Raw genomic sequence first — 24737 nt, 5'->3', positions numbered from 1 at the left:
GTTTGTGTATCAGTTAAAACCAAACCAAGCAGCACATTGTTCTGTTCTATTTATTTGAAAGAAAAAAATATAATTCTCTTTTCACAAAGTACCCGACAAACGATACACAAAAAAGATATTTAAAAAAGCATATACTGTATGACAAAATGAAACAGGAAATGAGCGTATTTGACTTTAAAACATACAAAAAATAAAAGTAGCATCACTTTAAAGGATCACGTCACCAAAGACATGAACTTCCTACTCGAGCTTCATTCACACCAAAAAAACACATTTTCTCTTATACTGGTGCTGAATTTACAAAATATGGTAGCTTACTAACACAGAGCCAGCCAGCCAGCAACAAGCTCACGGAGAAAAAAAACACATTTTCAACCTTCTGATACAAAATACGACTTAATACTAGAGTATAGAAACGAGCCGGGGTCACCGAGTCCGAGAATTCATTACACGAGAACACGCTCGAGCATTTTTAGCGCGATTAGAACGATGCTGCCGTCATCTCACACAGTTCTGCGTCATAGCGCCGAAGTGCACAAATCACAAGATTTAAAGAACCAAATCGCACAGAAAACCACCGTCTGAATGTGTGCGTGGCTGTTCGATAAGAGCTTAAAATGACGGATGAGATGCGGTTCTGAAGCTCTCAACGGAACATGAAGCAGCAGCAGCGCTCCTGAAAGCAGCCGTTAAATATGATACAGATCGATGCAAATCAGCTTTTCTTCCACTTCTCTTCCTGTTGTTCCTCAACAATCCAGCGTCCAGAGTAAAAGTCCTCCCACAACAGGAAGTTAGTGTTGCTGTGATGGACGTCCACAGGAGACACGAACCTTTAAACCAGGGGTGTCCAACATGAGGCCCGTGGTCCAAAAGTGGTCCTCCAGAGGGTCCAATCCGGCCCTCAAAGTGTAAAAACTACAGAGAAGACATTAACTGCAGATTGTAAATTAGTAAACCTATACATTTAAAATAATTTCTAGACCATGGTAAGTTGTTTGAATCAGAAAGCAAAATACTAGATTGTTCATTTTATTGTCTCATTTTTTTCATATTTTGCTTTTGTTGTTTATTTTGTCTGACTTTTTTCGTTTTGTGTTTCTCTTCACTGTTTTGTGTATTGTTCGTATCGTTTTGTTTTTTAATCTCACTTTTGTCCATTTTTTTGCCGCTTTGTAACTTTTTCATCATTATTTGTCTCTTTTGTTTTGTGTCGTTTGTCTCATTTTGTCGTGTTTTTGTTGTTTTTAGTGATTTTATGTGCGTTTCTTATCGTTTGTCTCACATTTTTCTCATTTTGTGTCTCGTTTTTGTCATTTTTTGTCTCATTGTAATTGTCATTTGTTGTTATGTTTCATTTTTGTAATACTTTGTCATGTTTTTGTTCTTTTTCTCTTTTTCACTGTCATTTTTTTGCACTAAAACAAAGGAAACATTAGGAGTTGTGGTTATTTATTGGTTATTATTCTGTGATTTTACTTTTGATCAAACTGGGCTGAATGTGGAACCTGAACTCGGATGATTTGACACCCCTGGTTTAAGCCGATCCTGCCGTCGTCTACGTGCCTCGGCTGATGGTTTAATCAATAATCCAGGCTATCTTCTTGAGAATCATGAGGTTCAGGAATGACTTCCGTCTGAAGACCTGCCAGCTCTCAGGGTTAGAATAATGTTTGCAGCTCTGAGATTCTTTGGCATCTTCATGAAGACACAGCGTCTGATGTATAAATCATTTCTGCTCCTCGTTGGTCTCAAACCTCGTAATTATCTGTGAGGATGATGTGGTCCCAGCCAGTTTGATTTTCCTGTAGATCAGTGTTTGTGTAAGTGCAAGACTTAAAAATTGGCCACAGAAATGTAGAAATGGAGGAGGGATCTGTAGCGTTCAGGCCGTCGTTCTCTTAAGATCGATTCTCTCGATGGAGGAGGGAAGATCTGGAGAACAAACAGGAACCGGAGTGAGCATCCTGCTACGATGTTATCACACTGATTGATTAGCTTCTGGTCTGTGTGAGGCGTCTGACTCACCTTAAAGACCTCCTACTGTCCTTCTCCATGTTGTTCTCGGGTCCTTCGCTCTCATACGAGGCCAGATGCAGCTCTGCAACAACAACACTAATTGAATTTCATTTGTTTTTTTCCCGGTGGGTAACAAACGGACAGACTCCACCCAGCAGTTGGAGGATTTTATGTCACTGGAGAAGATTTAAAACTGACCGTCTTCACTGAAAACAGGCGTGGTGACCAGATACTGGAGGATCCGACGATCCCTGTCGAACGGACAAATGACCTGACGCCAGACCAGGAACTCACTCACTTGTTTCGCTAGCTCCCACAGTTTCTGTAGAGATAAACAAACATTAATACAGACGTCTGGAAATACACGGAAAACATTGAAAGAGGAGGGTGCTTTTCATTAAATGCTAACATGCTTCCAAAGAAATATCTGTCATGATTATCTGAACTTAATAAAAAGAACACAATCCAAACTATTTCTGAATCAGCTCATTTTATTATTGTTTAGCTCATTAGAAGGCGGTTGGTATTAAATTCAGTTGATATTTTAGTGATATCCAGTCATTTTTGAATAATTGATTGTTTCCATGATAAATAATTATGGAATTTGTAAAGACACGATAATAATCAACATAAAACACATTAGTTTTTTACTTTTAACAAAAATGTATGAAAGATGTATCCCATGGACTTCAAAAGTCTCTCAGTTACAGATCGGCATGGACAATTTTTGAGTCATTTTGGACAATTTTCTTGTCGATTCAACATGTTTTATGTCAGCTTTGATATTTTCTCGTCATTGTGGGTCACCTTTCTGTCTTTGGGATCATTTTTGAGTCATTTAGGACAAATTTAGAGTAATTTTGGACAATTTTCCAGTCCAAAAGTCCTCACTTATAGATTGATCCACCCACACTTACGAATTCTGAAAAGAGAACAGGTTTTGCTCTTTTTAGCCACAAGGGGGAGTCATTACACCTGATGTCAAAGCCTCCACTGCATCTCTGCAGCAGGAATTTAGGGAATAATCAACTCTTATTGTCCTGTTTATTGAAAATCATGTCTAAACGTCATGCTGTGAATGATGGACTGACCTCAAAGTTGATGTGTCCGTTGGGCAGCCTGCTGGAACAGCCTTCATTCAGGAAGTAGATGTCTTTAATGAGCAGACTGAAGAACGGAATCACGATCTGGAGGAGGAAGACAGCATCTGATTAACTCTTATATTCTACATGTGGGGCAGGAAGCTTTGTTTGTTTTCGATGGCTCCTTTTTGTCTCACCTTCTCCTGGCTGCTGTGTGCCGTCTCAGACCTCTGGGTGGCGCCGCGGAGCGCCGTGCGGTAATTACTGAAGTTACTGGACGGATCCATCTGGTGCTGAGGAGACCAACCAGAGGAGACGGTCAGGAATCAGAATCTAATTGGACTTCGAACATGTGACTGTAAATAACTGATGTGTTTGAGTGATTTTTACCTCCAGGATCTCAAACTTGTCCGTGTTGACTTTGTTCCAGGTTTTCTTCAGTCTGGCCACAGGACTCATGTTCATGCCAGCTGAAACACAGGAAACATGAGCACTCGGAGTACTTACGGACACAAAGAGCAGCCTGGACCGCTTCAGGCCTCCACTAACTCACTTTGGACTTCCTTAACCTGATTAGCCTGAACTCCAGCTGCCACTGCAATTGTTGACTTTATTCAATTTATCAGTTATTCTGCACAGAACTGATGGGAACTACAATCTGCCCTGTCTTTTCTTCAACAACAAGAAGTCTGTAAAATGCAGCAGCGTGTGATGTAAGGTTTGTACTGTTTCTGTTATTCTTTCCTGTGGGCTGAGGCATGTTTCCCTGCTACTAACAGGGCAGAGGAGGACGGCTACCGTCTGTAATTTAACTGTGTTTTCATGCTTGTTTTCTTTCAAACACTCACTGATGATGGCCATGAGGGAGTTGAAGTTGCCGATGTTGAAGCACTCCTGAGCCACGTCGATGAAGAACTCTATGATCCGCGCTCTGTGCTTCTTTTTCACCGGCTTTAAGGAGAGAACACGTTTAAATTAGGTTGTTTTCCGGCCTGAAACGACTCAGATCAAACCCCTAAATGACTAAAAGGGGCTGCTATCGAGAACAGCGGCAGACCACCCACCATGCAGATCTCTGTGGCCACCAGGTAGCTGAGCCTGTTGAACCAGTTGACGTAGGCCTCCAGGTTGCTGGTTTTACGCTTCCGGAAGAAACCCTGAGACACAGAAAGGGAAAGACGATACGGTGAGAACAGGGGCACGTTTTCAGTGTATGTTTGTGACTGAACGCGTTTAGAAAAGGTCGAAGGAAGACATTTTTGTCTCTTTGTTGTATTGTTTTGTGTCATTTGCTGCATTTTTTGACATTTTGCTTTTCACTCGTCATTGTGTGTCGTATTTTTGGAATATTTTGTCTTGGTTTGTGCCTTTTTTTGTCTGAATGTTGTCGTTTGTCTCAACTTTTTGTCATTTTTTTTCTCATTTTTGTTGTTTTGTTTCTCGCTTTTGTCATTTTTTGTCTCATTTGTGTAATTCTTTGACTCGTTTTAGTCATTTTTTGTCACTTTGCAACTTTTTTGTATCTTTTTTGTTTTGTCTCCTGCCGTTTATCTCCTGTTTTTGTCGTTTTGTGTTTCTTTTCTGTCTCGCTTGTGTTTTTTGTCTTATTTCTGTCATTTTGTGTTTCACTTTATTCGTTGTTTTGGGTTTCATTTTTGTCGTTTTGTGTCTTTTTGTCTCACTTGTGTTGTCTATGTTTTTCCCATCTTGTTTCTCACTTTCGTCATTTTTTGTTTCGTTTTAGTCACTTGTCTATTTTTTGTCGCTTAGTATCTTTTTTGTTTAATTTTTGTCTCTTTTTCTTTGTTTCGTGTCATTTGTCGCATTTTTTGACATTTTGTTTCTCACTCGTCACTTTGTGTGGTAGTTTTGTAATTTTTTTGCCTTTTTTGTCTGAATTTTGTTGTTTGTCTCAAGTTTTTGTCATTTTTTTTCTCATTTTTGTTGCTTTGTGTTTCCTTTTTGTCTCGCTTTTGTTGTCTAATTGTTGTTTTGTTTCTCGCTTTTGTCATTTTTTGTCTCATTTGTGTAATTCTTTGACTCGTTTTAGTCCTTTGTCCATTTTTTTGTATCTTTTTTGTTTTGTCTCCTGTCGTTTATCTCCTGTTTTTGTCGTTTTGTGTTCCTTTTCTGTCTCGCTTGTGTTTTTTGTCTTATTTCTGTCATTTTGTGTTTCACTTTATTCGTTGTTTTGGGTTTCATTTTTGTCGTTTTGTGTCTTTTTGTCTCGCTTGTGTTTATGTTTTTCCCATTTTGTTTCTCACTTTTGTCATTTTTTGTCTCCTTTTAGTCACTTGTCTATTTTTTGTCGCTTAGTAGCTTTTTTGTTTAAGTTTTTGTTACTTTTTTGTTTTGTATCGTCACATTTTTTGGACATTTTGTTTCTCACTTTTGTCATTTTGTGGTTATTTTATACGATAATTATGCTGTGGTTTTACTGCTCTGGTCCACTGAAGATCAAACTGTTCTGAATGTGGAACCTGGACGAAGATGAGTTTGACTCTCCTGGTTTAGAACATCTATGAAGTCGCCAACACTGCACAAATGGAGTGTATATTAGAGTAATTTAGCCACCGGAAAATGCTTCTGCGGCCACAGAAAGCATCCTCCTTCCTTTATGTTTGTTATGTATGAAGCCTCTGAATCCGTCATCGGTTTTCTGCAGTTTCAAGGTGGAAATTCTCTGAAACGCCACCGACTGTTTGCGTCACTTCTGATGTGTCCGGCACATAAAAACCCACGACACATTAACAAGGCAGGAGGCTCGATTTTCACTGGAGGAGGTCTTCAAGGTTACCTAATGAACAGCTGTATAAAAGACTAACGTATCGAAACAGACGGCTGCTGCTCTGTAATTTTCTTTGCTAATGGATCTTGACAGCCTTCACACCCACACAACCTCCAGACCTGCACACCGGAGTCCGTGACGCCGCTGATATTTCCTCCTCATCTGTTTTAGGGCCTTTTGGGCTCCTCTGTGGCCAGAGGTGCTTTCATATAAATAAACATTACAAAAGCGCGGTATAAATAAACCGGACTTGGCCGTGGTGATGTAATCGCAGAGATTCATGGCTCTATTAAATCCTTACACAACAACCGGCAGCCCACTCAACTCAAAACTTCCCCTCTCCACACTTCAGGACCCCTTTGCTGACTCAGCAGGCTCTTTCATCCAGAGTGGGTCTTATGTAAGCCACGGTGAGAGGACGGTTACAAACGCTCGCTGAAAGCTCGTTCTAAGCGGCGCTGATGGAAAGCGACCCTTCGGTTGACTCTTTTGCCACTCAGGATGGATAGAAGAGCCCCTCAGACACATTTAAAACTCACTGAGGAAGGAGATCTGTTTACTGATTGAAGTAAAGCAAAGCTGCACAAACTCTCATCCACCCGCCTGCACATCTGTCAGCCTCTCAGTTGCTCTATATTAGCTAAAGTAGCTCTATTTTAAGTTGAAGTTTTTCTAAAGGAGTTAAAGTTGCTCTAAAATTAGTTAAAGTTGCTCTATATTAGCTAAAGTTGCTCTGAATGAGTCAAAGTTGTTCCACAACAGTTAAGATTGCTCTATATTACAGAAGTTAAAGTTTTTCTAAAAAAATTATAGTTGCTCTAAAATAAGATAAAGTTGCTCTAAAATTCATTGAAGTTGCTCTATATTAGTTAAAGTTGCTTTAAAATGAGTTAAAGTTGCTATAAAATAAGATAAAGTTGCTCTAAAATGAGTTAAAGTTGCTCTATATTAACTAAAGTTGCTCTGAATGAGTCAAAGTTGTTCTACAACAGTTAAGATTGCACTATATTAGTTAAAATTTTTCTAAAATAAGTTATAGTTGCTGTAAAATAAGATAAAGTTGCTCTAAAATTCATTGAAGTTGCTCTAAAATAAGATAAAGTTGCTCTAAAATTCATTAAAGTTGCTCTATATTAGTTAAAGTTGCTTTAAAATGAGTTAAAGTTGCTCTATATTAACTAAAGTTGCTCTAAAATCAGTTAAAGTTGCTCTATATTAACTAAAGTTTCTATAAAATTAGTCAAAATTGCTCTATATTAGTTAAAGTTTTTCTAAAATAAGTTATAGTTGCTCTAAAATAAGATAAAGTTGCTCTAAAATTCATTAAAGTTGCTCTATATTAGTTAAAGTTGCACTAAATTAGTTGAAGTTGCTCTGAATGAATCAAAATTTATCTAAATGACTTAAAATTGCTCAAACATGAGCTAAAGTTGCTCTATATTAGTTAAAGTTGCTCAAAAATGAGTTAAAGTTCCTCTACATTTGTTAAATTTCCTCTAATATGAGTTTAAGTTGCTCTACATTAGTTAAAACTGATCTAAATGAGCTAAAGTTGCTCAAAAATTAGCTAGTTTTTTTTTTTTTTAAATGAGTTAAAGTTGCTCTAAAATGACTTAAAGCTGCTCTATGTGAGTAAAAGTTTCTCTGCAGGAGTAAAAGTTGCTCTTTACTGGTTAAAATTCTAAGCGGCGCTGATTGAAAGTGACCCTTCGGTTGACTCTTTTTGCCACTCAGGATGGACAGAAGAGCCCCTCAGACACATTTAAAACCCATGGAGGAAGGGGATCTGTTTACTGATTGAAGTAAAGTAAAGCTGCACAGACTCTCATCCACCCGCCTGCACATCTGTCAGCCTCTCATGTGGCTTCTGGAGCAAATGAACCGAAGCAGACCACAAACTACCCTCAAAGTAGACGCTTCGAATCAAAATAAGTGAGAATGGCTTAAAAATAACTACAACTTGTGGTTTTCTCGAGTTCCTTCTTTGATGCTGTTAATTATAAACAGTTTTCTGACACAAAAACACTCAGATCTGTCCGATTCCAACTGGAATGAGATTTATGTCTGCAAAGCAAAGGCAGCTTTCATCATTTAGCAAATTCATGAACGAGCAGAAGGGAAAAGCAAACAGACAAACGAGGGACAAGTGAAATCCAAGTTTCTGGTTGAAAGCTGTGATTATGTTTAATATGTGAGTGTCTCCCAGGATTATAATTAGGATCAAAATCTTGACTTTTATATCCAAAAACAAACTGAAAAACAGGAGAGAGCGGCACTGTGATGTACCTTATGGTTCTCCAGAGGATCCTTCATGGCGAACGTCTGGATGAACTCCTCAGGACCGATAAAACTCAGCCGATCCTGACGGCAGAAAAACAGAAAAGTCAAGACAATAGCAGCGGCGACAGGAGAATACGTGATAGTGGAGCTGATTTACAGAACCTAAAAATGCACTCTGAGGTGATTTAGGGATTTTGACCGCTAGAAAACAGCAGCAGAAGTATGAAAACAATTATTTTTAGGACTTCTATAAGCACCACAGGGGCAGATCAGATCACACAAAGGTTCATGGAGACGACTATAAAGTCAAGAAATAGAATAAAACTTGACACACAAGCCACCGCACTAAAGCTAAACTAGTCGTGTTCATGAACCTTTGTATCGTGGCTATAAATGTGTGTTCTTCTACACAATCGAAACAATAAATCCACTAAATTTAGTTTGGTGAAAAACAGCCTATAAAGTGGAAACCGCACATAAAGACTAAAAATAATCCTAAAACCATGAGAGCGGTTTTTATCCCAGACACACGGCTACAGATCGACCTCCGAATCTCACAACATGATGAGACGATGATCCGCTAACCTTTTCACGTCTTACACTCATATATAAATACATACGCTAAAATGAGCTAAAGGTGCTCAAAAATAAGTTAAAGTTACGCTATAATGGCTGAAGTTTCAAAAATAAGTGACCCCAAACTTCTGAACGGTAGTAGACATGAATTAAAGTTGCTCTAAATGAGTTAAAGTTGCTCTATATTTGCTAAAGTCGCTCCACATTACCTACAGTTGCTGAATAATAGATAAAGTTGCTCTATAATAGTCAAAGTTGCTCTAAAATGAGTTATCGTTGCTCTAAAATTAGCTAAAGTTGCTCTATATTAGTTAAAGTTGTGCTAAAATGAGTTAAAGTTGCTCTATATTAGTCAAAGTTGCTCTAAAATGAGTCAAAGTTGATCTATATTACCTAAAGTTGCTCTAAAATGAGTTAAAGTTGCTCTATATTAGTCAAAGTTGCTCTAAAATTAACTAAAGTTGCTCTAAAATGAGTCAAAGTTGATCTATATTACCTAAAGTTGCTCTAAAATGAGTTAAAGTTGCTCTATATTAGTCAAAGTTGCTCTAAAATTAACTAAAGTTGCTCTAAAATTAACTAAAGTTGCTCTAAAATTAGTTAGTTGCTCTAAAATGAGTTAACGTTGCTCTAAAATGAGTTAAAGTTGCTCTATATTAGTCAAAGTTGCTCTAAAATGAGTTAAAGTTGCTCTAAAATGAGTCAAAGTTGCTCTATATTAGCTAAAGTTGCTCTAAAATGAGTTAAAGTTGCTTTATATTAGTCAAAGTTGCTCTAAAATGAGTCAAAGTTGCTCTAAAAAGAGTTAAAGTTGCTTTATATTAGTCAAAGTTGCTCTAAAATTAGTTAAAGTTGCTCTAAAATGAGTTAGTTGCTCTAAAATTAGCTAAAGTTGCTCTATATTAGTCAAAGTTGTGCTAAAATGAGTTAAAGTTGCTCTATTTTAGTCAAAGTTGCTCTAAAATGAGTTAAAGTTGCTCTATATTAGCTAAAGTCACTCCACATTACCTACAGTTGCTGAATAATAGATAAAGTTGCTCTATATGTGTCAAAGTTTCTCTAAAATGAGTCAAAGTTGCTGTAAAATGAGTCAAAGTTGCTCTATATTAGCTAAAGTTGCTCTAAAGGGGTGAAAGTCGTCCTCCACAGTTTGGAGTTATCTTCATTGAAAAATCTGCTTTTCTTTCATAAATAAGGACGTTTCTAAGCGACCTCAGGCCTTTGAACACGAGCATAAACGTATCTTCTGACGTTCTCACCAGCTCGATGTGCGTGAGCTGCTGGGCGAGGACGAAGGGGTCGTCGCACACGCTCAGTACGTCGCTCCGCTGAGCCGAGCCCTGCTTGCTCTTCAGGGACGCCGGTCGCTCCATCGCCACGGCGTTGAGGGCGGCGACAGCCTCCTCGTACTGACCGAGGGCGGAGAGGCGTTTGATGAGGCGCTGGGTCATCTGCTGCATGGCTCGCCAGGAATACTGGAAAACACAAAAATAAATCAATCATGTTAGACACAACACTAGAATCAGCTCTTGTTATATCTCTGGGTGATTATTCTTTTATTTGTGTGTGACTCCTTTTAAATCACTTATCAAAACTCACTTTCATAGACTTTATGTGACGTTTACTTTTAGTTTTAGTGTTCTATTCTGTATTTATGTACCATATACCTCTATTTTAATATGTTCTCTCTTACTTTATTTTAATTTTAGCTGCATAGTTACAATGTTTAATCTTATTGTTTCACTTTGAAGCTGCCTAGTTCCTTTGTTGGATATGAATCTAGTTAATTATTCATTTAACTTATTACTATTTGGGTCAATAAACAATTGCGTAACTTTTTCCATCAATTACAAACTGACCTGGACAATTTTTGAGTCATCTTCCACAATATTCTTGCCAATTTCAATAAGTTTTATGTCAGCTTGGATCCTTTCTTGTCATTGTGGATCATTTTTGTGTCTCTGGGATAATTTTAAAGTCATTTAGGACAAATTTCATGTCATTCTAGATTAATTTTCTGTAATTATGGATCATTTTCAAAACATTTTGGACAATTTTCTTGTCAAATTCAACAACTTTTATGTCAACTCAGATCTTTTCTTGTCATTTTGGATCATTTTTGTGTCTTCGGAATGATTTTCGAGTCATTTAGGACAAATTTCATGTCATTCTGGATTAAATTTCTGTAATTATAGATCATTTATAACTCACTCTGAACGGATCAATATATAATTGTGGGACTTTTGTATCATAGTCGACATTTTGGTGATTTCAAGTCATTTTTTTTATTAATAAGTGATTGTTTCCATAATAAATAATGATGGAATTTATAAAGACATGATCATAATGAACATAAAAAACATTATTTTTTTTTACTTTTAATAACAATGTATGCAAGATAAAAGTCCCTCAAAGTTCCTCAGTTACAGATGTTTTGACTGTCAATGCACCTTGTTCTTAAGAGTGTCATAAAAATAAAGTTTTTCTGATTCCAGTTCTTTGTTCTGACCTCATCTCCTCGAGCCACGTGGTGCGTCATGTCCTTGAGGCATCGCATCATCCTCTCGTCCCTGAAGTCGTACGGAAACGTCTCCGTCCACTCGGTCAGGAGCTGCACCAGCTTCGGCGCCACTTCACGGAAACGGATCTGAAAGAAACATCGATTTCATTTCAAAGCTCTTATGAGAAAACTCCGGCTCATTTATGCTTTAAAATGCAGTGTCTTTCTGTTACACGTCTATTTGTTCACATTATTCTTGACATTTAGAGTGTTCTCTTCTTCTTCTTCTTTTTTTTTTTTATTTACCCTGAGCCAATTTGAATCCTTGCCTGCTTATAAAATCTCAGATAAACACTCTCCCAAAAACAAGGTGTGGGTGAGAGAGTTTGTGGCTTGTACAGGAGGTGTGAGGCTGCGTGGGAGAAAGAGAGTGACGAGCGGAGGAATAATTAAACCTGTGCGAGCAACCGGCCCACCTTATCCAGCAGGGCATCTCCGGATCGCTGCTGCTCCACACACAGGTGACAAACCCTGGTCATGAGCTCGTAGGGGTGCAGGAAGAGGCGTGAACTCAGCAGGAAGGTGAACACGTATGACCTCTGAGGAGACAGAGCAGCTTTCAGAGGTCCAGCTCGGCCTGAATCGACCGTTAACAGCCGGGAAATAATGAGACTTACATCGGGGTAGTAGTCCACGGTGGGAACCAGGTGCTGGATCAGCGCCTCCAGTGATGCTGAGACCAAGCTGTTGTCATGGTAACACATCTCCCCGTAGCTGGCGGTGATGCCGTGTCCGTAGAGCCGAGCTTTGGCGGCGGCGGCGGCGGCAGCGTTGTTGTTGTTCCGACAGGACTGCTCGCTGCCGCTGCTGCTGCTGGTGTGGCGGTACGCTCGGCCGGGACAGGAAGTGCTGTGCTGCCGAGGGCTGTGGGGCGGCGGCGAGGAGTACGGGTTCTCAGACGCGTAGTGACGCTCCTTCGCCGTCACGGAGGAGACCGAGGCGCTGCGGTAGGCGCTGTGATGCTGCGGTACGTCGTAGGGGTTGTCGGCGGCGGAGCAGGCGCCGTTGAAGACGTTTTCCCTCCCGGGTTTGGGGACGGAGTTGCTGCGATACGGACTCTGGGGCTGAGGGTGGTGGTGGTTGTTGTTCCCATAAGGAGCACAGGAGCCGAACTTCCCGGCGTACGGAGTCGTGGGAGGCATGGTGACCTTTAGGGAAGACACAAAGGGGACAACAGGCCGAGAGAGGAATGTAATTTATCCATTATTTTAAATCTTATTATAGTGTCAGTCAGGAACGCCCATTTGTGGCTGAACAGAAAATTTAACACCTGAAATTCATTACAGTGGATAAAAAGAAGTTCAAACTAATGAACTGAATCACTTAATAGTTATATCTGTAGATTTGGGGGGACCAATACCACTGTAAACCCAGAGATGCTGAATGAACAGCAACAGATGTGTGAAAAGGTGTTGAATACTGTAGACCAGGGGTGTCCAACATGAGGCCCGTGGGCCAAAAGTGGTCCTCCAGAGGGTCCAATCCGGCCCTCAAAGTGGAAAAAATCACAGAGAAGACATTAACTGCAGATTGTAAATTAGTAAAACTGTAAATTTAAAATCATTTCTAGACCATGACAAGTTGTTTTGATCATAAAGTAAAATACTAGATTTTTCTTTTGTGTCTCATTTTTGTAGCATTTCGTCTTTTTTGTCTGACTTTTATCATTTGTCTCGTGTTTTTGTCGTTTTGTGTCTCATTTTTGTAGTATTTTGTCTCATCGTTGTAATTTGACCATTTTTTGGTCGCTTTGTAATTCTTTTGTCTGATTTTTTTGTCTCATTTTTGTTTTGTCTCGTGTCGTTTTTCTACTTTTTTGGTCGTTTTGTTTCTTGTTTTTGCAATTGGTCCATTTTTTGTGTGTGTTTTTATTCCGCTTTGTGTCGTTTGTCTAATTTTTTCTGTCGTTTTGTGTCTCGTTTTTGTCATATTTCGTCTCATATTTTTTCTTTTGCCACTTTGTAACTTTTTCGTCAGATTTTTTGTCTCATTTTTGTTTTGTCTCATGTCGTTTGTTTCATTTTTTGTCTCATTTTTGTCATATTGTGTCTAATTTTTGCAATTTTTGTCCTGTTTTTGTTGTTTTCTGTCTTTTTTTTGTCTGATTTTTGTCGTATTTATCATAAAGTAAAATCCAGGTGACTAAATGTTGTGTTCCTTTGTAGACACTCTGTGATCTGGAAGCTGTAATGTGGAAATGATAAACTGAGGATGAATGTTGATGAAACTGAATTTATTTTCCTTCAGAAATTTCAGGTTGTTCATGATGTTTTGGGAAAATATTAATCCCTTAAATGTGAACATTTCAGAATGTATTTTTTGCACTGAAACAAAGGAAATATTAGGAATGTGGATAGTTTTAGATTATTATGCTGTGATTATTCTGGTCACTGGAGATCAAACTGGACTGAACTTGGACTAAGATGAGTTTGACGCCCCTTCTCTCTACACAACCAACATTTCTGCACACATAAATGCGGTTGTAAGCAGACCATCCTTGAGTCAATATGAAGTTGCACCATCCTGATTACAAACGTCTCCTGTTGTGCTTCAGTTTTCCTGCTTTTATACGACGTCAGCACGCCTCCCTTCCTGGGAATGCGGTCGGTGTTTAAGCTGCGTTCGAGTGTTGTGAAAATATCAGTTTGAGCCGCTCTGCAGCGTCTGTGGAAGTAATTACACTTAATCACATAATTTTAACCCTCCTCTGTTTGTTCTTTTGGGGCTTTGAACACTTGAAAGATATCTGCTTGTGAAATTCACTTTGTCATCAAGTCATTTGTCGCTGAAATTTCTACAAATCAGCATTTAAGAGTCGATTTTTTTTCCCGCTGAACTCTGCTTTATTGCATCTTTCATCGCTAGATTATTGGAAAACAACCGCCTGACAGATGGATGATCTCAAATGGTGCTGATTTTTGTGCCCTAATGGTGGAGATGATTGGATCTGAGGTCGGTAAGCTGATCCCAGGTCACCGCCGAGGCGAGCTTTAACTCTGGAGCCATCTTTATCCCGCTACTGTTGTCTGTCTGGGCACCACAAACCTCACACAGCGACACGTTCACGTTCAGGAGAGGCGTCAAACTCATCTTAGTCCAAGTTCAGTCCAGTTTGATCTCCAGTGACCAGAATAATCACAGCATAATAATCTAAAACTATCCACAACTCCTAATATTTCCTTTGTTTTAGTGCAAAAAACGCATTCTGAAAATGTTCACATTTAAGGGATTAATATTTCCCCAAAACATCATGAACAACCTGAAATTTCTGAAGAAAAATAAGTTCAATTTCAGCAACATTCAGCCTCAGTTTATCATTTCCACATTACAGCTTCCAGATCACAGAGTGTCTACAAAGGAACACAACATTTAGTCACCTGGAACTGAACCAGAGAGGATTTTACTTTATGATAAATACAACAAAAGTCAGACAAGAAAAGACAAAAAAACAACAAAATATTACAAACATGAGACACAAAACTCCAAGAACGAGAAACAAAACGGGAAAAAATGAGACAAATGACACGACACAAAACAAAAAAGAGACAAAGAAGTAACACGGCAACAAAAAACTGAACAAACGACAAAAAAATTACACAAATGACACAAACAAGACCAAAGATGACAAAAATGAGAAACAAAATGACAAAAAAACCCCACAAAATGACAAAAATGATGCACAAAACAGCGAACAAAGTAAAACACAAAATGACAAAAATTACAATATAATCTTAAAATGAGACACAAAATGACAAAAAATGAGACAAAAGACACAATAAACAAAATGGACAAACAGAAAAAAAGCTACAAAGTGACAAAAAATGGACAAACGACACAAAACTTTAAAAAAAATTTACGCTAATGACAGATCAAAAATGACAAAAGCAAGAAACAAAATGACAAAAAAAAGTACATAAACACAAGTGAGACAAAAAAAGCACAAAACTGGACAAACAATCCACAAAACAGCAAATAAAGCAAAACACAAAATGACAAAATTAAGACGAAAAACACAAGCGAGACAAAAAGGAAACACAAAACGACAAAAACAAGAAACAAAACAACAAAAATATGAGACAAACCACAAAAATCTGACAAAAAAACAACAAAAACAAAATATAATTTTACAAAATGAGACATAAAACGACAAAAGAACAATCTAGTATTTTACTTTATGATCAAAACAACTTGTCATGGTCTAGAAATGATTTTAAATTTATAGTTTTACTAATTTACAATCTGCAGTTAATGTCTTCTCTGGAATTTTTACACTTTGAGGGCCGGATTGGACCCTCTGGAGGACCACTTTTGGACCACGGGCCTCATGTTGGACACCCCTGAGTGCCAGGAATCCAGCAGACTTTTGTTTGTCTACCACAGAGGAGTGTCTGCCTCGGCCAACATCACACACACACACACACACACACACACACACACACACACACACACACACACACACACACACACACACACACACACACACACACACACACACACACACACACACACACACACACACACACACACACACACTCCACGGTGGCGCCGAGCCCCATGCCGCTTTAATCCAAACACACACATGTCACACATAAACAAATGACGGCTTCAGCGACACACACTCTTGTACACCCCAGCGCCTGGCGTGGTGCCAGGGTGAGCCGGGCCGGTGCCGGTTCTTCTCCTGAACCCGCTGCTCTCCTTCTAACTCGGTTAACAGATTACCGTGTCTTCACCTGCAGCGACTCGCAATCAGGGAAAGATACGAGTCCGGGTGATATTTACTGCCTTCAGGTCAAGAGAGGAATGAGGGTTAAATCATCGTACATGTTATTTCATCCCTTGATTTATTTTCTCATATAAGTGTCAGTCAGGAACGCCCATTTGTGGCTGAACTAGTAAATTAAACACCTGAATGTGACTGGATTTCACTAAAATGGATAAAAACCAGTTCTAACTAATGATCACATCTATAGATTTTGGAGGACCGTTCCCACTATACACCCAGAGAGGCAGCAACAAATGTGGGAAAAGGTGTCCAACATGAGGCCCGTGGTCCAAAGTGGTCCTCCAGAGGGTCCAATCAGGCCCTCAAAGCGGAAAAATCCCAGAGAAGACATTAACTACAGATTGTAAATTAGTAAAACTATAAATTTAAAATCATTTCTAGACCATGACAAGTTGTTTTGATCATGAAGTAAAATACTTGATTATTCTTTGTTCTTTTGCGTCTCATTTTTGTGATATTTTGTCTTGTTTTTGTCGTTTCATGTCTGGTTTTTATCGTTTGTCTCATGTTTTTGCTGTTTTGTATTTTATTTTTGTCTCACTTTTGTTGTTTGTCTACTTTTTTGTTGTTTTGTTTCTCGTTTTTGTCGTTTGTCTCTTTTGTTGCTTTGCAACTTTTTGTCCAATTTTTGTCTCTTTTGTTTTGCTTCATGTCGTCTGTCTCACATTTTGTCATTTTGTGTCTCATTTTTGTAATATTTTGTCTTCTTTTTGATGTTTTGTTTCTCTTTTTTGTTGTTTCCTTTCTGTCTCGCTTGTTTTTTTGTCATTTTGTGCTTCACTTTGTTCGTTTTGTAAATTTTTTGTGTCGTTTTGTTTTGCGTCTTGTGTCGTCCATTTTTTCGTCACTTTGTTTCTCATTTTCGACTTCTTGTGTCTCATTTTGTCTTGTGTTTGTTGCGTTTTGTCTTTTACTGTCGCTTGTCCCATGTTCTTGTCGTTTTGTTTGTCATTGCTGTCGTTTTGTTTTTCCTTTATGGCTCGCTTGTTTTTTTTTGTTGCTTTGTAACTTCCTGTCTAATTTTTTTGTCTCTTTTTAAGTTTAGTCTTGTGACATTTGTTTCATTTTTGTTATTTTGTACTTCAGTTTTGTAATATTTTGTCTTGTTTTGTTGTTTTTTGTCTTTTTTTGTCATTCTGTGTCTCATTTTTGTCGCATTTTGTCCTGTTTTTGTTGTTTTTTGTCTGACTTGCTGTCTTTGTCGTTTTGTTTCTGGCTTTTGTCATTTTGTGTTTTCTCTTTGTCTCGCTTGTGTTTTTTGTCATTTTCTGTTTTGCTTTTTCATTGTTTTGTGTATCGTTTGTCTACTTTTTTTGTCTTTTTGTTTCTCACTTTCGTCCTGTCAGTGTGACCGGCGTGGTCAGGCCGAGATAAGAATCCACGCCGGCTAATGTTTACTCCCGTCTGGATGCCCTTTCTTCCCCTTTCCTCCAAGCCTCTGTTTGCTCTGAAAGATGACCTTCCACGGGAGGAAAACTAAAAATCCAATCTGGGTTTTTCCAGCCCGGTTTCCTGAAAAGCTGACCCTCTTGGATGGCTGTGGCTTCCACGCTGCAGCTCTGTCTAAATGGTAGGTTGGACTCTCTGTGGACGGCTTAATGATGGCGTTGGAAGCATAATTCCATATTAAAAGCATTGTTTGCATTCTCCTGTTTGTAAACTCTGAAGATTGCAGCCTCAGGAGGCAGCTTGATGTGGTGGTAAAAGTACAGGAAGAGGCAGAGATGTATAGTTTAGTGAGAACATTGTAGCAACAAAACCGCCTTCAAAACACTAAAGCGGCGCTGCACGCTTTAGGGGTGTTTTCCTGCCAGCTGGGCGTCTGTTTCTGTAACGTGACACAACAAAGCAAACATCTGCTGCTTTGACAAATGGTACAGAAAATGTCATAGCCCAGTTTATCAGAAGGTTAAAGATAATTGAGCTTCTGATAGCGCTGCAGACAAATATCACTACGAATGAACCTAAACCAGTCAAACGGGTCCAAAATGCTTCAAGAGCGCAGCGCAGTTTGGGGATTTTAAATGTACTATATAAAGTTTCAGTGTCGAATTCATGTTTGAAAGCAGCTTTAGAGACTCTGTTTGACTGGTTTTAAACCAGAGGAGTCAAACTCATCTTAGTTCAGGTTTGTTCCACATTCAGCCCAGTTTGATCTCCAGTAAAATCACAGCATAATAACCGATAAATAACCACAACTCCTAATGTTTTCTTTGTTTCAGTGCAAAAAAGTTCACATTTAAGGATTTTTTTTTACAAAACATTATGAGCAGCCTACTTTATGATCAAAATGACAAAAGTCAGACAAAAAAAAAGACAAAAACCAACGAAACCAAGACAAAATATTCCAAAAATACGACACAAAATGACAAAAGCAAGAAACAAAATGTCTAAAAATGAGGCAAATGACACGAAACAAAACAAAAAAGAGACAAAAAAATAGACAAAGAAGTTATGAAGGGGCAAAAAAATGGACAAGTGAAAAAAACGAGACAAAAAAACACAAAGCAACAAAAATGCTACACAAAACATAAGACAAAAACACAAAAAGGAAACAAAATTACAAAAACGAGAAACAAAAAGACAAAAACATGAGGCAAATGATAAAAATCAGACAAAAAAATTCACAAAAATGAGACACAAAACGACAAAAGAGCAATCTAGTATTTTACTATATGATCCAAACAACTTGTCATGGTCTAGAATGATTTTAAATTTATAGTTTTATTAATTTACAATCTGCAGTTAATGTCTTCTCTGTAATTTTTACACTTTGAGGGCCGGATTGGACCCTCTGGAGGACCGCTTTTGGCCCACGGGCCTCATGTTGGACACCCCTGCTTTAAAGGGTACACCTAACCACGCTGAGCCGAGCAGGAGAACAGGGGGAGGAACGAGGGGGAGGTTTTCAACAATAGAGGTATTATCTGTGCTGTCATGGCATTAACGAGCTCACAAAGACACCCAGGAAGAGATCAGAACAGATCAGACACTCTGTGACGCCCAAACACCGGCAGCTTTCTGTTTTTAACTTCAGTCAAACCAGTAGAGCAGACTTTCTCATTCTCCCGCAAGGTGTGAGTGCTTATTATAGCTCATTTAATCAGCTGAATCTGTCTCTATGGCGATCATAAAGGAGCACAACGACAGGCATTTATCGACGTAGGTGGACATCGTGCACGTGGCTCGGGGACAACAACAGCTCAGAATTAGCACAAAACAGACTTTAAGGCGTTGCATTTATATGAACGTGGCACATGACAAAACAGTCCTTTCATCCAGAACGGTGTGTAAACAGTCCACGGCTAGCTTTGGCATTGTAGATTTCTCAAAGTTCATTGACCCCAGTGAGCATCTCGGTCAGGGGTGTCCAACATGAGGCCCGTGGTCCAAAAGTGGTCCTCCAGAGGGTCCAATCCGGCCCTCAAAGTGTAAAAATTACAGAGAAGACATTAACTGCAGATTGTAAATTAATAAAACTATAAATTTAAAATAATTTCTAGACCATGACAAATTGTTTGGGTCAGAAAATAAAATACTAGGTTGTTCGTTGTTCTTTTGTGTCTCATTTTTGTGATATTTTATCTCGTTTTTGTTGGTTTTTTTACATTTGTCTCTCACTTTTGTTATTTTTTTGCTTTGTTTATGTCATGTGTGTAATTTTTTGTCTTGTTTTAGTCACTTGTCCATTTGTTTGTTGCTTTGTAACTTTTTTGTCAAATTTATTGCCTCTTATGTATCGTTTTGTGTCTTTTGTCTCATTTTTTGTCGCTTTGTTTCTCGTTTTGTTTTGCATTTTTTTCTCGGTTATTTCCAGGCGATCATGCTGTGATTTTACTGGTCATTGAACATCATATTGGGCTGAATGTGGAACCTGAACTAAGATGAGTTTAACACCTCTGATCTATGGACTCTCTGACCTTCTGAAGCCTCTGATGCTGACATCCAGCAGGAACCAGAGTACATGTTTTTGATTCTGCCTTCTGTTAATCAAATCTGAGGCCTTTGATAGCTAGAAAACAGCAAACACCACGGAGCTGTCTGGATTACAGACCATGTTGTCGTGGTTGGGACATTCTGTCCACATTACACAGCTTATTGGAAACAATTGGGCAATTTAATCAGCTCCAGCGGGGCTCCTAATGGCGTGCCAAGCCTCTTCAAAATGCACTAATTTGTGTAAAGTTCAACACAATGTGGACAAAGCTGTCAGGAGAAGCAGAAGGAATGGCCTGCACCTGATAAGAGGACGTGTAAAACACCAACGATATCTTTGCACCTCATGTACTTTGACACTAATAAGTGGCAGCAGGGAGACAGAAGCATGTTAGTGTGAGGGAAACCTCCTCATCGGGTTTATTTAGACCAACAAATGGGGCTAAAGTTCAGCCTGTGCTCATATCACTTAATGTGGTTTCATCAAAACTGCACCATAGACAGTTTTACAAGACCTAACCTTTAAACAGAACAGCTGAGATGATGTCAGCTGGGAGGTATTTCACTCTTAAACTCTGATTCTTCTGTTCAAAGTGGCTGCACCTGACGTCAGGATATCACAGTCTAAACACCACGAATCCAAGGTGACGGCAACTGTCTCAGGCTTCTAATTTAGCAATGAGGCTCCTGAACCTTTTAACTACCATGTGTGCTTGTTTGCTAGTTGTTACCTGGATGTTAGCTGGATCCTAAAGCATTACCAGCTGCCCCGCCCTGCACACACTCTGTTGTTGAAACTACAACTGGCAGCGACGTTCAAGAGCCGCCCAGTGAGTCAAGAGGAAACAAACTGCTGATTTTAACTGGAAAACTCCAAAAAGTTCAAATGCATAATGGACAGAGAGCACCTTTACCACCTGTGGTGCAAACAAAAGGGATCTTTTACATCAAATATTAATCCATGATGAGGAAAACTGACGAGTCCTTGAATGTGGCGTACCATTGGATCGAGATGCCTTCAAATACTCTGTGCAGGAAAAGAAGCACAAATACGTTTTTCTACCAAATCAGGGACATAAAAAGGAGCTAGAACATGACAGGAGGTATAAGGCAGGTTGCTGTTTCACATTCAATCACTTAAATTCATGTAGGTACAAATCAGGGGTGTCCAACATGAGGCCCGTGGTCCAAAAGTGGTCCTCCAGAGGGTCCAATCCGGCCCTCAAAGTGTAAAAATTACAGAGAAGACATTAACTGCAGATTGTAAATTAGTAAAAGTATAAATTTAAAATAATTTCTAGACCATGACGAGTTGTTTCGATCATAAAGTAAAATTCTATTTTGCTCATTTTTGTCATACTCGTTTTTTTTTATCTGAGTTCTGTCGTTTGTCTCGTTTTTGTTGTTTGGTTTCGCTTTTGCCATTTTGTTTCCTTTTTGTCTCGCTTGTGTTTTTTGTCTTATTTTTGTCATCTTGTGTTTTGCTTTATTCGTTGCTTTTTGTAGCATTTTTTTCATTTTTTTTGTCTCGCGGGCATAGTTTGTCTATTTTCTGGTCCTTTTGCTTCTCGCTTTTGTCATTTTTTGTCTCGGTTTTGTCGCTTTGTAACGTTTTCGTATAATTTTTTGTCTTTTTTGTGTCGTTTATCTCATTTTTGTCGTTTTGTTTCTCGCTTTTATAGTTATTGTTGTTTTGTTGTTTATTTGACTTTTGTCGTTTGTCTCATGTTTTCTCATTTTGTTTTGAATTTTGTTCTGGGTTATTTATAGGTTACTATGTTATGATTTTAATGCTCTGGCCCTCTTGAGGTCAGATTGTGGCTCCTGAACTAAAATGAATTTTACACCCCTGGTATAAACAGTCTGACATCTTTATCATAACCGTGAGTCTCTTTGCAATGAGATGATTTGAGTTCTTCAGTCTCACAGAAGCAGAAGCGACCCGTTTCATTTGGATCCGCCTGTATTTTTATGTACTTCAGTTGGTCGCCTTTCCTGCTTCCAGCCTGCATCACTGTTCTGTTCCTCGCCGCCAGAATTCACACGTCACCAGCGTCCCAAACGTAGGAGGAAGCAGCACCGGGCGAACACAAACAGCTCCCCGCTCAGTGGAAGGTCAGCCGAGGCCTGCAGCCGCCGTGAAAAGACCAGAACCTCCGACCTGATGACCAGATCCACTCACAGTTCACCCACTGACCAGCCTGACTTAATCTCTTCACTCCACACTGCTTTAAGCGTGTGTTTTCTTGCATGCAACCCTCACGCCCACACCTGTCTACTGTATCATCTGGTAGGCTAGTACAGCATTAACCCAGAGCCAGAGAGGATAAAGACACATTATCTCCTCTGCTGCAAGGATATAATAACCCTAAGCTCACCAAACTCTGCCTCGCAGCACAATGGAGGCATTTTTAGCCGGACTTCAAGAAGGAAAGTATTTTTAAACCAGGTGAAGTCCCAAAAGCGGCCGCCTCGGTGTTAATTATTAAATGCGTTTAACTGGTTAAATTGGAATTTATTCAGCCTGCTCCAAAGCTTCCTGAGAAAAAAAAAGAAGTGGCATTCATTTCAGGGTTTATGTAGAGGTCTGTAGAGACAACGGAGCTTTTTAAAGCCTGCTTGGCCAGACTTTAAAAAGCCTCACACACTTTCTCTCCGTCTTTCTTCTTTCCCCCACAGACACAATCTGTTATTCCCTCTTTTTCTCTATCCACACTCACTCACCAGGCCACCATGCCCGCTCTGTATTATGGGCTTCTGACTGAGTCATAACACAGTAAAAGTAAAAGCTGACTGTGAAAAAGCCCCGCTGTGTAACCGCAGACCCATCACAGGTGCTGGTGAGTAAAGCTGGGTTGTGTCTGACAGCCAGACTCATTATAAAGCTCATATGGGTGGAGGTAAACAATAACAACAACAAATGAAGCAAGAACAACAACAGCAGCAGCAGGAAAAGGGGAGAATGATGCAAAATCCCTTTGAATTAACATAATTTACTGGCTGTAAAGTTTAATTTTCAGGCATTAGGTTTGTTAGGGCAGTAAAATAAACTTCCATTGCAAAGAATCTACCCAACTTAATGCGTAAATGCAATGAAATTAGACCATTTAGTGCAATACAATTTATTTTTATCACCCGGTTACGCCTATGCAGGAGTTATATAACAGATTTCAACGCATAAAAAGTACATTTCTGCACTTAAAACTTGCTTTCAACCAAATTAAAGTTAATTGTGTCTCTAAATACCTCCATCATCCACACCCTGGAGCAACTTACCTCTTGGTGTGTTGCAGCGTTTAATGTCCGGGTTCACTTTTCAGGCAAAAACGGTTGAAAAAGAGAAGAAAAAAAAAACAGAGACGAGACTATCCAAACTATCTGTAACCTCGTTTCACTCCAGGAGGACGATGCTCGGTGTGTAGTCTGCAGACAAGCCTTTCAGCAGCGTCTCCGAGCCGTACTCTCCTCCATTGTGTGTCTCCGCTCCACTTATTCGAGTCAATTATTTGAACCAGCAGCGCCGTAATGAGCCACAAAGCGAAGGCGTATTCAAATGACTTCCACAGAGCCGGGAAAACCGGCCAATCACAGCCCGGGGGCGGGTGCCTCCTGGGGACGCTCCGGCCAATCACAGAGGAGAAGTCACAAAATCGAAATCTACCGGCGTTCTGATTGGCTGGCTCGGCCCCCGTCGACTTCTCTCTTTGAGAGTGCTGCCAAAACAGTGTTTTTGTTGGAGCTGGAGTATGGGAGGTGTAAGGTTTCCTCCCGGAATGTGTTTGTGTGTGTGTGTGTGTGTGTGTGTGTGTGTGTGTGTGTGTGTGTGTGTGTGTGTGTGTGTGTGTGTGTGTGTGTGTGTGTGTGTGTGAGTCTGGTTGTATGTTGAGCTCAGTGACTTCAGAATCTGTAAGAGTAACAGCTTTTATTGTTTTATTTTGTAAATATAAGGTTTTGTGTGCTAAATGATGCCTCGAAGCACTATTAGCAAGTAGCTAATCAATCCTTTTTTAAGAAGAAATGAACTATAGACAGACTATTAATCCCCAGAGGAAAATTCTGTTGTTACAGCTGCTGGATGTTCATCAAGGGGGTAAACAAGACAACACAGAGTATTAGGGTCAAAATATAAAGGTTGAAAGGTGAAGGTAACATAAACTAAAATAAGAATATGGAAAACACAACATAGAAAGACAAAAAATTAAAATATACACGAATATACAAGTGATACAGAAATGTGCAAATGAGAGAATGTACAAATCAGAGTGTGCTCTTAGCTAAACTGTAGTTTGTTTGTTTTTTAGCTAAATAGAAAAGGAATAAAGCAAGCATTTACTGCCAAACTTAAAAATCAGTCGTGTTTGAGAGTTACAGGTTCTAAAATATTACATACTAAATTATTCCATAACATACTATTACCAAGTGGAAAGATCACCCTCTATTTAAGAAGAAATGATCTATTAGCTTAAAAATAGCCTTTTAGCTAAATAGCAAAGAAAAAACAAACATTTACTGCACAACTTAAAAATCAGTGGTGTGTGAGAGTAACAGGTTCTAACATGCTATATTCTTTCCTTTTAAAGTTTTACATACTAAATTAGTACCAGGGTGACCCTCACTGAGAGAAGAAATTAGCTATTAGCTAAAGTTCTTTTAACTAAAGAGCGATGAAAACATATACTTGACATGAACATTGGTGTATTGGCATATTTT

General features: G+C 39.1%; 2 protein-coding genes across 2 annotated transcripts in view; both read right to left on the bottom strand.

The window, feature by feature from the left end:
* Window positions 1-1088, bottom strand: part of LOC127530767 (cytochrome c oxidase subunit 3-like) — a 199887-nt gene extending 198799 nt beyond the window's left edge. Inside the window, exon 1 of the mRNA XM_051938108.1 lies at window positions 960-1088. The gene's annotated coding sequence lies outside the window, so the exon portion shown is untranslated. The remainder of the gene's footprint in view (window positions 1-959) is intronic.
* LOC110966501 (ras-GEF domain-containing family member 1B-B-like) lies at window positions 43-23562 on the bottom strand. The gene is made up of 14 exons (XM_022215888.2): window positions 23304-23562; window positions 11923-12453; window positions 11722-11844; window positions 11255-11392; window positions 10005-10220; window positions 8176-8250; window positions 4166-4258; window positions 3950-4052; window positions 3492-3571; window positions 3299-3394; window positions 3111-3206; window positions 2218-2341; window positions 2029-2101; window positions 43-1935 (listed from the first exon to the last, which is right to left on the bottom strand). The coding sequence occupies exons 2-14, from the start codon at window positions 12445-12447 to the stop codon at window positions 1902-1904; spliced, it is 1776 nt and encodes a 591-aa protein (XP_022071580.1). The 5' UTR covers window positions 12448-12453; window positions 23304-23562; the 3' UTR covers window positions 43-1901.
* Window positions 23563-24737: the final 1175 nt, after the last annotated feature.

The sequence above is a fragment of the Acanthochromis polyacanthus genome, chromosome 18 (genome assembly GCF_021347895.1).
Source record: "Acanthochromis polyacanthus isolate Apoly-LR-REF ecotype Palm Island chromosome 18, KAUST_Apoly_ChrSc, whole genome shotgun sequence".
NCBI lineage: Eukaryota > Metazoa > Chordata > Actinopteri > Pomacentridae > Acanthochromis > Acanthochromis polyacanthus.
Note: the sequence above shows the minus strand (reverse complement) of the source record. Positions and strands in the feature narration are given on the sequence as shown.

Excerpts from the sequence above, each read along its gene's own strand:
- LOC110966501 (XM_022215888.2), bottom strand. The coding sequence starts at position 12,447 with ATGCCTCCCACGACTCCGTACGCCGGGAAGTTCGGCTCCTGTGCTCCT. Across the intron at positions 3,572-3,949 it reads CTCCCTCATGGCCATCATCA|CTGGCATGAACATGAGTCCT; the intron begins GTGAGTGTTTGA and ends CCTGTGTTTCAG. Across the intron at positions 3,207-3,298 it reads CACACAGCAGCCAGGAGAAG|ATCGTGATTCCGTTCTTCAG; the intron begins GTGAGACAAAAA and ends TTCCTCCTCCAG.